At 48.8% G+C, this 12,307-nt stretch overlaps 1 protein-coding gene across 9 annotated transcripts in view; it reads left to right on the top strand.

Moving 5' to 3' along the window:
- Positions 1–12,307, top strand: part of SFMBT2 (Scm like with four mbt domains 2) — a 228,122-nt gene that overhangs the window by 117,837 nt on the left and 97,978 nt on the right. For all 9 annotated transcript variants that reach the window (XM_053895623.1, XM_053895624.1, XM_053895625.1 and 6 more), the window contains one exon: positions 662–759. In XM_053895623.1, the coding sequence (XP_053751598.1) occupies positions 662–759 (98 nt within the window). The remainder of the gene's footprint in view (positions 1–661; positions 760–12,307) is intronic.

A 12,307-nucleotide genomic window follows, 5' to 3' on the forward strand; every position in this document is an offset into this window, starting at 1 on the left:
ATTTTTTTTTTCTTTCAGTTTTGCATTCAGCCAGAGTAACCTCCATTCGTAAATCCCTCTGTCCCCCACCCCCACCCCCCGGGACGGGGGGGGGGGGGGATATGGGCCACGTGGGGTGTGTTAGCAACATTTCAAGTGTAAATATTAAACTTGGTTGGTAAATTTTAATTCACCTTTTAATAATTTCCTGGCTCACGTGGGCTGTTTTTAGCAGATGCAGGCTTAGAGGTTTAGTGAAAAATGGGCCGTAATAACCGAAAATGCCAGACGTGCGTCGTGTCTAGTGTAGAAATTTATCGGGTCCTAAGTTCTTCATCAGCGGATGTGACTTCCCAGGTGTTACATGCAATTTGGGGCAGCAGGTGATTGAAGGTGGTGCTGGGGTGATTTATGCCATTAAATCACTTACAGAATGCCCGCCTGTGTCCCCTGAAGGGCCCTATTAAGTTGATTCTTCATGTCTGATCGAAGCGGCTCAAGTTGAGCTTGAACGGCAGAAAATCCCCTCGGCAGGTGGCCTTTTATGGGGGGCAGGGTGTGAGTGCTCACGGTTGCTGAGTGTGCCAGTGACTCTGAAAACCTGGAAAGTAAAATTCCAGGAAGAACCGCCCAGTAGAATATGTGAGTCCTTACGCGCTTCTGTGGTTTGCTGTTGATACAGAAATCTATCCTTTGAAGATGGCCTCTGAGTGGAAGTGTGCTCTGGAAAAATCCCTTATTGACGCCACAAAGTTTCCTCTGCCGATGGAAGTGTTTAAGGTAAGATGTCGGTTCGTAGCGACTTGTTTATTCTTTCTCAGACCGTGCGAGTTCTGGAGTGAAAGGTTCCTTAAGGTCGAAGCACTCCCCACGGTTGCAAAAGCTAGTTTCGAAAAGCTCGGCCGCTCTGTATTCGAAACGTTCCAAGTGTTTATCTGTGTGCTTTGACCACGCTTTGTAATCCTCACAAATTCTCGTCTTACGAAACACTCGTGGAACTGCCGTGGCTTTACTGTTTTTCTCCATAATGGGCTGGTATGGAGTCACGTCACCTCCTTTGCCCTCCTTCGCCCTTTACCAAAGGGACCGAAGAAGACGTAGCAGGCCTCGTTGGGTATTTGTTGGGGAAAACGAATCGACAGTGATGTGCCTCTTGGTGGTTCGGTTTTCTGGATGGCCCGAGAAATTTGTGCGAGTACCTGCTGGGCGCGAGGCCTCGTAGGTGCTAACGGAAGGGGAATGACATCATAGCGGGAAAGGATCGCCGGGTTCTTAACGCTTTGAAATCATGCCCAACACTTGATATGAAGCCGTGGGCAGGGATGACCCATTCGGGCCAGAGGAAGGCCTCCAATGGCTGTTTTTATGCGGACCCTGAGTCTTGGGCGGTTCTAAACGTGGTCGCAGCCGGCTGGCAGAAACTGGCTTTCTGGTCCCGAGGGGACACCTGTCTGCAGTACCTTTCACCTCCCGTGTGGGGAATGACATGAGGATGACGTTTAGGTGCCAGGGGCAGGAGGAGTTTAGGGCCTGGACGCGGGCATCGGCTTCCTGAATTTTATGTACGCCCAAGTCCTGGCTCAGGATTTTAACCCGTCACAGCAGATCACGTGCCTTCTCGAGCCGCGCTTTTCCTGGTTTGTAACACCGGTTTTAACTTAAAAAGACCGCTTTTGAAACCAGGGATAAAATTACGTTCCGCAGTTTAATTGAGCGATGACTTTTACAGCGTTTTGATCCTGTCGCGCTAGACGAACCGCGTAAATAGAACAGGATGTTGGGGGGTTGCGCCTGGGGGGCTCAATCACTGGAGCGTCCGACTCTTGATTTCGGCTCAGGTCGTGATCTTGTGGTTTGTGAGTTTGAGCCCCGCGTCGGGCTCTGTGCCAACAGTGTGGAGCCTGCTTGGGATTCTCCCTCTCCCTCTCGGCCCCTCCCCTGCTTGCTCTCTGTCTCTCAAAATAAATTTATTAATTAATTAAAAAAAAAGAATTGGTTGTTAGCAGTAGTGATTGTTGGCAACGAAGCAATATCTTGGGCATTCTTTTTTTTTTTTTAACTGATCAAATACTTCTTTCCTCACCTCTGCCTCCCTCCCTCCCTCCCTCCCTTCCTTCTTTCCTTCCTTTCTTGCTTTGCTGATAACATTCTCCCCTGGAAAAGATAATGACAGTAAAGAAGAACAGCTTTTCCCTTTCCTTTCTGGCTCCACGGTCTCTTTGCGGCCCTCTGTCGACCCGTGCAGGTGATGTCCACTGTCTCCGCGGTGGCCTTAGGAATATTTTAAATGTATAAATTGGGTTGTGTTCAAACTAGATTTTGTTTTGAAATACATCACACATCTGTGAGGAGCTCAGAGTCAGGGGTGAACGCAGAATACGAGAAGTCGCCACCGGGAGCCCTTGTGCGCATCCCTCCCCCCACGCACTCTCGGGGCTCTGCCTCGTTTTGTGGGGATCGCTTCGTCGCTTTCTCTTTGCAGTGTTACTGCCTCTGTCTGTTTTCCTAACTGTTACGTGATTTGCCTTGACAAAGTCAGAAGCAGGTCTAAGCCTCCCTGTTTTAGAAAAAGAGGCCCTTTCCTGGGGGGCAATAGCTAGATGGCGTTTGGTTAGTAAGTTGGCTTTGCTTTTCCTCGGTTTACAAGAGAGTTGAGTCAGCAAAGGCACGAGCTCGTGGTCAGAGAATTAGGGTTCCGCTCAGCCGGGTCATCTTCCAGGGCTGTAGCATGAACTTCACGTGCCGGACATCCTTTAGAAACATGGACGGGACCCGGTGGGTTTGTAGTTTCTGCCGTTGTAGCTTACTGCTGTTCCAGGAGGAAGCCCAAACACTGCCTCTCTGGGAAGTCAATGGAATGGTCTCATCGGCTGCAGGCAGCTGGGCCTAGAGCAGGCACTGGGAGCGTGTTTCGTATGCAGTCGGCACGAGCCAGATACTGTCAGCGGTCTTGGTGTGTGGCTTGCTTTGACGTTCTCTCCTCGGATTCTGAAGGTGGGTGCAACATGGCAGCCGTCATCGCGATGGCAGCCGACAGGACCCTTCTCCCTGAGTGAGTGAGAGTGTCTTTGTTCTGTCCTCATGCTTCACCGGTGGTCTGTTCGGGTAGAGAATTCTAGGCTCCTCACTATCAGTCTTCTCAAGAATTTGGATGTCTTGCTCGTTTTTTTCCTCCCTTCTCCGGAATCTTCTATTTTCCTCCACTTTTCTGCCATTTCACAGAGGAATGCCTTGGTGGGCATCTGTTTCCTTCCAGCATGCTGGCTGGAACTCAGGCCTTTAATTGGGGGCTGTTTCTTTTTTAAAATGATGTCTCCCACCTCTCTTTTGCTCCCTTGATCTGTGAGCACGTGGATGTGGTTCTCCTGGACTGGTTTTTTTCCTCCTCCTCCTCCTCCTCCTCCCCCTCCTCCTCCACCCCTTCCTTCTCCTCCTTCTCTTTCTCCTGCCTCCTCCTCTCTTTCTCCCTCTACCCTCCACCCCCCGCTTCTTTTCCTTTCAGTTCCATTTTTCATTTCCTTGTCTGTTTGCTCCACTGTGAGAAGTTTCCGGAAACTTGCTTTTGCCGTCCTGTTTCTACGAGCACTTGTTTGCTGTGTTTTCGCTGAATGCTGTGTTTATAGCCTCCTGTTCTTATAGCATGGACGCATGAGTTTATCATGTTGGAATTACTGACTTCTGGAAGTTTGTTTTTTTTGTTTTTCCTCCCTGAATAATTTAGTTCCTCCATGTTGCTTTTGGATTGTTTCGTGTCTTCTCGTTGGAGGCTTTACAAAGATAGCTGCAAATCCTTGACCTTCTGCTCTTGAGTAAGAAGGGGGTTAGAAAGCTGAGGGAGAGCCATGTGGGTGTGGGTGACCCTGGAAGGCTACTTCTTTGTGCAGTGGTTTTTCCTCTTCAGCTGATTTTCCAGAGGGTTCTTCGACTTCCAGCCCAGGGCTCAAAGGCCGGCCGTCGGTGCTGTTGGGTGAGTGGGGAGAGGGGGGCCGGCGTTTCGGCACTGCACCCACAGCCCCGCGGCCAGCTGTATCATCCGCTTCAGAGGTGAGTGGGGAGCACGGTTGGTCTTTGGGAGTGGAGGAGGGAGCTTCTTCCCTCATCGGTTCCCATCCACCCCCAGTTTTAGGCATATGTGGTGTGACCATTTGCTGAGTCTCTCGAAGATTCTGCTGTCTGCCCTGCATTGGTTCTCAGCTTTGCTGCTGAAGGCTTGAGATTGGTTCTGTTGATTGTGTTAAATCAGTCACTTTTTACTCATCTGTGTTGTTACCTTCCAAAACCTTGCTGCCACTGAGTGGATTTGGGTCTTAAAAATTCTTCACCGGAATTTTGGTTTAGGGAAATTAATGGGAGTTTTAGTCCGCCATCAGAATCTGACACCCCCACACAAACCATCTTGTGGCTTGGGCTGTAGGTAAAGCTCCCTGACAGCCCTCCAAGATGGCGCTGAGCCAGCTGGTGACTCTGCCATGCTTCCCTCCATGGCTCATGTGCGGGGCCTCCCCTGTGTGCCCGCCACCGGCCTCTTCTCTGTTCTTCACATACCTTTTGTCTGTTAGATGCTGCAGAAGGGTTCAGCTGCAAATATGAATCCTCTTAAAGAAGTCCTGCCTGGGCCCTTGGCTTCTGTCCTTGCCCTACATTCCGTGCCCTCTCTTCTGCCTTGTTGCCCAGCTCGCAATTGGACTTGGTCATTTGTGTGGTTCTTGGTGTAACATCCATGTCTTTTTGCTTAACTGAAGCTTCCGGAAGGCAAGGACCACGTCTTTCTTGTTCAGTGTTGAATCCATTCAACCAGACTGTAGGCAGACTCAGTAAATACTGTCAAATGGATGAACAAATTCTTGACGACAGACGTATTTAACTCACGGATTTAAAATATTTTGAGTTGAGTAAATAAAAAAAACTAAAAAAGAAAAAAGGGGCGCCTGGGTGGCTCAGTCGGTTAAGCGTCCAACTTTGCCTCAGGTCACGATCTTGCGGTTTGTGGGTTCGAGCCCTGTGTTGGGCTCTGTGCTGACAGCTCGGAGCCTGGAGCCTGCTTTGGATTCTGTGTCTCCTTCTATCTCTGCCCCTCCCCCACTTGTGCTCTGTCTCTCTATCAAAAATAAATAAGTGTAAATAAAAAAAATTAAAAAAAATAAAATATTTTGAGTTGGGGCGGCTGGGTGGCTCAGTCAGTTAAGTACCTGACTTCGACTCAGGTCATGATCTCATAGTTTGTGGGTTTGAGCCCCGCGTCGGGCTCTGTGCTGACAGCTCAGACCCTCGAGCCTGCTCCAGATTCTTTGACTCTGTCTCTCTCTCTCTGCCCTTCCCTGGTTGCTGTCTTTCTCTCTCAAAAATAAATAAAGTTTTTATTTTAATTTTTTTTTTTTTCAACATTTTTTATTTATTTTTGGGACAGAGAGAGACAGAGCATGAACGGGGGAGGGGCAGAGAGAGAGGGAGACACAGAATCGGAAACAGGCTCCAGGCTCCGAGCCATCAGCCCAGAGCCTGACGCGGGGCTCGAACTCACAGACCGCGAGATCGTGACCTGGCTGAAGTCGGACGCTTAACCGACTGCGCCACCCAGGCGCCCCAATAAATAAAGTTTTTAAAAAAATTAAAATATTTTTAACAGTTAATACTGTTGTTGGTTAATTGGATATGCAGACTTCTTATTCAGGACTATGAATACTAAGACTCAAAAGGTAGAAACATTAATTATCCTAGTATGTTTTTTAATTCATTAAACTTTTATTGGAGGAGCTACTCTCTGAAAAATGCTATTGACCTGATCCCAGGGTTTCATAATTTTTCTACGTTTTTCAAAATACAGTGACCTTCTTCTGTCACTTTCATGTTTTTCGCTGAGAATTCAGACTATTTTGATGGACTCCTTGAGAGTTGTTATTGTATGCACTAAGTGTCTTGTTCATAATGAATAGCGACTTTAAGAGTAGAGACTGAATATTTCCCATTTTTCACAGGGCCTCCCATCAGGCAGGACATACGGAATGGGCGTTTCATAAATAAAAATGGGTTAAATTGAAATTATGTGTTCTTTTGTTAAAAAACAGTTTTAAGGTTTATTTAGAGAGAGAGAGAGACAGAGCAAGTGGGGGAGGGGAAGAGAGATGGGGGAGAGAGAGAGAGAGAGAGAGAGAGACTGAGAGAGAGACTCCCAAGCAGGCTCCACACCAGCATCACGGAGCTGGATGCAGGGCTCGAACCCACGAACCGTGAGACCGTGACCTGAGCCAAAGTCGGACGCTTAACTGACTGAGCCACCTAGGCGCCTGAGGTTCAGACTGTCTTAATCATTGCTTCGCCTTAACAAAAACAGGAGAGTTTTTTTGTTTTGTTTTGTTTTGTTTTTTGGTCTCTTAAGTTTTTGGACGTTTCGGTGAGCAGTATTCTCCTGCAGGTGTAAAAAGAGAACTTTGTGTTTTTACCCCCTGTTACCGCTGTTTGATCATCACTTTCTCAGCAGGCAAACTTACTTCTATTCTTTTCATTATGGTAAAAGGTGTATATGTTTGGATTCAGTCATGAGTCATCTTAGATGCCTGTTGTGGAGGAAAATTGCCATCGTGTTCCACTGTTAAGAGACAGAAGTCAAAGCAATGCACATTTAATGGCTGGAAACGAGCAGTGTTTCAAAGCAGTTCTTTTTTTCATTACCGCCGTTACACTTGAGACAAAATGGGTATTTTGATGGAATGACTCTCATTATGTGGCGGTGATTGTCATTCTGGGAATGTGTTCACATACGTGCCTTGGTATCTGTGTGTCTATGTCTATAAGTTCAGTCCACTAGTGTTAACGTACAGAATTCCCCATCTCGTACGAATATCAGTATGGACAGCAACGTCGTAAAAAACGAGCACAGAATTAGTCTTCCTGCTGTCATTTACCCTTGATTTGAAGGAACGCTTAGAATGGCTTTCGGGTGCCATATTTTAGTGGCAATTCTGATTCCCCTTATTTAGAAAACACAGATGATCTGCAAACAGGTACATTCATTTGAAATTTAAGTACCTAATGAATTGGGTACCGAAGGGAAGGGGATAAAAAATGCATTACATTGAAAAATAAATAAGGAAAAACATTTTTTTCCTGAAAGCTAGACTATTGAAAGACTTAATAGATTTACCAAAGTAGTCCATATATGACTACCAATTTAACTCCTGAAAAATGGTAAGTATATGGAGGTGATTGCCCTGCACGTCAGACTGGTGCCTCATGGCTTTCCGTTTTACATATTAGGCAAACTTTTCAACCCATCATCTGATTGACCTATGACAAGTCCCACGATCAAAGTGATGAGAATAGAAGAAAATGGCCAGCGTGTTCTGCACCATTTTTAAAAATTCAGTGTTTATTTTTGAGAGAGACAAAAAGAGAGAGCGCGTGAGCAGGGGAAGGGCAGAGAGAGAGAGGGAAACACAGAATCTGAAGCAAGCTCCAGGCTCCAAGGTGGCAGCACAGAGCCCAGTGCGGGGCCTGAACCCGTGAAGTATGAGATCTTAACCTGAGCTGAAGTCGGACACCTAACCGACTGAGCCACCCAGGCGCCCCTTTCTGTACCGTTTAAGTTTTCAATTTTCCTAAGTACCCAAGGCACGGATTTGGGGAAATCCAGCTGAATTTTAAGAAAAGGGCGAAGGGAGATGCGAAAATAAGAGTGTAGCTATAATTAACATGATATTTCATGTGTCAGACGTTCATAAGCCTTCTCTAATTACTGCCACTTTTCATTCTCTGCAATGCTCGTAAGTTGTAATCTACATTTGTGACCCCACTTATCTGAGAATGTTAAGCTGTGGACACTTCAGTGACAACTCCCACATACATCAAAGAGATCTACAAGTAGGAAGCCGAGTCCCTAATTTTCCAGTTAATCGAAGTAACGCATTTCTCCCTTAGAGGAATACAGATGTGTGGCCCAGGGAATGCACACTGTCCTCCTTGCTTCACTCACGACCACGCCTCGTAATTGTAAGGAAGTAGTGTTCTTCGAAATGTCACTGAAACCCTTTATCCATTTTTACCCCTTAAAGAAGTGAACTTGTTTGAATATTGTTTTTCATCGCCCTGAAAACATTAAAAAAACGCTCAAAATCTCAGTGTGGTTGAAATTCCAAGTGTGCTGTTTAGAGATCGTCGGGAGAGCGAAAGCAGGTGCAAGCCGCTGAGACTTGAGGCCAGAACCTTGGCGTCGGCCCCGAAGGCTTGCTCTTTCTCATGCCTGTGTCGGGTCCCCCGCTCTGCCCCCGGGTTTGGGGAACACCAGGATGGCGGGACTCAGCTGTGGATACGCTCGCGGGTTGTTAATTAGAGAGAGCAAAAGTGTGTAAAGCAACATCGGCAGTGGGAAGAAGAACGTGGTGTGGACTCTGGAAACTCACGCCCAAGCCTCCGAGGGCCCTCTCCGGAGTGGCTCCCGGACACTCTTAACTGTGACAGCACGTGCTTTTGTCTTCCAGGGGGGCTCATTAGAGGCCCAGGGTCCAGGGGCTTAATGGGGGGCTGGCCACCGTGGGTATCCCATGCCTAGCGTGTGGCCCCATCTTCGACTCCCAGAAGGCAACTTAAATCGTACCGTTTGTACAAATAATCTTGGCACGGCGGTCCACTCTTCTGTGTAGGGGGAGCTTTGTATCCGTGTCGGGTGCTGTTGGTGATGTATTTCCAGGCGACAGCCCAGGGCTAAACCCCGCAAGCGGGCCCTTTCCAAGGACTGCGGTCTCTGGCCTGCTGTGCATAGTAATCCTCTTCTGGGCACCTCCGTCCCATCTATCGACAGAACCGGGCTCTGTCCTCACAGTCTTGTCCCAGCGTCCGTCACTTTTCTCTTGGTCCACCACCACGGCCCCAAGACTGGGTCTGCCCTCCTTCTCTCCTGGACCGCTGTGTTAGTTACAGAACTATATTCCCGGCTGCTAATCATTGCTTCCCTGCGGTCTGTCCTTCAGAGGGCGGCCAGAGCGATGTTTTAGAAAATATTTATTTATTTTGGGGAGAGAGCGAGTGGGGGAGGGAAGATCCAAAAACGGGTTCTGTCCCATCAGCGGCGAGCCTGATGTGGGGCTGGAACTCACACACCTCGAGATCATGACCTGAGCCGAAGTCGGACCCTCAGCCGACCGAGCCACCCAGCGATTCTTTTGAAACAAGATCCAGATCCTGTCACTCTGTTGCTTGTGACCCCCCCAGGTGGCATCTCGTGCTGAGGGAGGGCCGTCCAGGCTCCTGCATGGTCCAGCTCCCTGCGGGCTCTCTGAGCCCATCTGCGGCCTGAGGCCCTCGCCGGTCCCTCCCCACGCCATGGAGACCCGCTGTCCCTCCAGACCTGAGATACCCCTGCTCAGGCCTTTGCAGTAGTGCCCTGGCACCCTGGAAAGTGACATCCCCCCCCCCCCGGCCTGCATGGCACCTTCCTTCGCTTTATTCAGGTCTTCGCTTACAAGAAGGAGCCATACTCTCCAGCACCAACCTTCTCCTCCTCTTGCCCATCGTAGCACTGATCCCCACACATGGTCTCTGTTAATTTGCTTTTTCTGCATCTGCTCCGTTTCCCCTCGCTAGAACGTAATAAACTCCGTAGAGAAGATAGCGGCTCCATTCCCGGGGCCTGGAGCAGCGACGGGCACTTTGGAAGCGTGCCATAAAAATCCTTGAACGGATTGGTGAAGAAGTTCAGTACAGGAATCAACTCAGAGGAATGAAAAGTCAGGAGAGGTCGTTAAGTGTTGGGTCAGGGAGGCGAATCTCCTGGGAGCGGTTCTAAATGACACGGTGACCACGTATAGAGAGGGGACCGGGGGCTCTGTTGCGGGGGTGGATTGGCGGCTGAGCTGGTGTTTCCGTGAGCAGCTGAAACGATGCCCTGTCAGTTTGAGGGTAAGAGGAGGCAGTTGAGGGCCCTGGGAAGGACACTAGGGATGGATTGAAATTGAGGAAACGTCTCAGCATAAAAAAAAAATCCACGTTCTGTGAAATTCCGTTGCTGGTGAAGTTGCATTGTCCCTGTGCCTTCTCGTTGAAAATGATCAGAGTCGTGGTGCCTGGGTGGCTCAGTCGCTTAAGCATCCGGCTTCGGTTCGGGTCATGACCTCACAGTTCATGAGTCTGAGCCCCGCGTCGGGCTCTGTGCTGACAGCTCGGAGCCTGGAGCCTGCTTCGGATTCTGTGTCTCCCCTCCCCTGCCACTCTGCCTCCTCAGCCCCTCCCCTGTTCATGCTCTGTCTCTCTCTCTCAAAAATAAATAAATGTCAAAACAACAACAAAAAAAGAAAATGATCGGAGTCAACTTAATATTGCCTCGCCAGTGTTGCGTGGGTTAGTTTCCTTTTCAGTGTGGGGCGCTCATTAGCTGTCCAGATGTTTCCAGTAATGCATCGTAAGGTGCTGTGGCTGATGTGTCATTGACTCGTGAAACCGATCCGTGGACATACAAGGAGCTTGAGGAATGTCCTGGAGAGGACACTTCTGTCGGGCAGTGGCTGGCTCTGAGTGAGTGGCTTCTGCCTTCTGGGCATCTGGATTTCTAGCCTGTTGCCTTCCCTTCTCTAGCGTCACACCCACGTTCCTCGAATACGCACAGTAGCTGCGTAGATGAGAGGCGTTTGGTTGGTGACAGCTGATGTTTGCAGGTTATTCCCGGTTTATTGGAAGCTGAGGAGAGATGTGTTTTTCGATGGGATATACACACCCTGACACTCTAGCCACGATCCATTCCATCCTGGCCAATTCTTGATCTGTATCTGTGGCTAATGAGGTTAATGGGACCCGTGCTTTTACGTCCTCAGGACTCACGGTGCATCAAAAGAGAATAAATACTTGGTCGAGTACTTGGAGGAAATACTGAGTCTCTTGGTGCCCCTCATACAACTCATGTTTTGGTCTTCTTCGACATAAGTGTGTGTTAGAAGAATCCCAAACTGTTTACATAACTGATTCGGGTTCAAGGGTGCTCTTGAAATCTGTAGATAAAGGGCTTTCGTAACGGCCAAGCAATAAGCTAGGTGTTGTTGGGTCCGGTCCCAAGCTATGCCTGTCCTTGTGTCTGTAGTGAGGCTCACTCTTTCCAGAGCGTGGTGTTTCACAAACAAGGGGAAGGAGCCTCTGAGGGAAAGCTAGTTGGTAAAAGAAGATCCCTAAGGATTATTATTGTTTTTCAGCACAAGCGCACTAACGACGACAGGTAGACATTCCACGCACGTATTTCTTCTCTGTAAAGAGGGTTCAGGCTGTGCTCATAATACACTGAAGTCCCCACAGCCTGTTACTTCTTGAGCTCTTCCCGGCTTTGAATTATGTACCTGTCGGTGTGCTTGTAGATTTAACCCGTCGGAGGGCATCTCTTTCTGTATTTTAGCGTCTGAGACCCAGGTTAAAGGCTGGAGAGAGAAGATGAAGTGTGGCAAAGAGAGAAGAGCTTCTCTTTCTCATTCCATCGGCTACAGCCGAAAGGGTAAGAAAGGAAGTGAGCTGTTCTGTTAGGTTGGATTGTGATGTTGTGGTTTCTATGGTGACTGATTTCTTTTTCTCTTGTTCGGCAGCTAAATGCAGCAATAACCAAAAACAAAAAAAACAAAAAAACCCACCAACAATAAAACAAACCAAAATCTCATGGCTGAGTTTGCCCTTCAGGTGGGTTACTTTTATTCTCCCAGAATCTGCTTTAAGCCCCCTGTGTAGGGCCAGCACTAATTCCTTTGGCATGACGTCCCTTGTCCCACACGGCAGAGTGAGTGTCGTGATGCCGAACATGTTCTCATCCACTTAAGCCCAAATGTCCCTTTTAAAGAAGGGCTGTCTTAGACGCAGGGTCATTTTGTTATCAGACTGATGGCTTGCCCCCTGGGATCCTGTCAGTACGGTTGACTCCGCTTTCGAGGGCGTAGCTGGGCGCCCTGTTCCAGGCTGTCCTACCTTGGGGCTCCCTCGCCGCACCCCTGGGCGTGAAGGCACAGGCTTCTGCAAGCCTTGTGCAGTATCCCTCCTTTGCCGTTCTCATTTCTTTAAAGACTTAGAGGGATTCTGGAAACAGAGCCTCTCTGGGGTGCTAGATGGCAGAGAAGTGCGGTCCTGTGTGACGTATAGAAACAGGAAGGAAGGCCTGCTCTCTGTCGTTCCTCCTGCGCCCCAGGCTCGTGAACCGCAGCCCACGACTTACACAACGGGAAGAGGATGATGGGGGCCATCTCGCTCCACTGAGCGTCAGAGAAAGTCTTGGGAGAGATGCCCTAAGGGAGGCAACTTGGGTCAAACAATATCGTAACCGGAAAAATCGCAAGGCCGGGACAGAGAGAGTTCGCTCTAACGGTTGCTCCGT

This window comes from Panthera pardus, unplaced genomic scaffold (genome assembly GCF_024362965.1).
Source record: "Panthera pardus isolate Hobbes unplaced genomic scaffold, ASM2436296v1 HiC_scaffold_6, whole genome shotgun sequence".
NCBI classification, from domain to species: domain Eukaryota; kingdom Metazoa; phylum Chordata; class Mammalia; order Carnivora; family Felidae; genus Panthera; species Panthera pardus.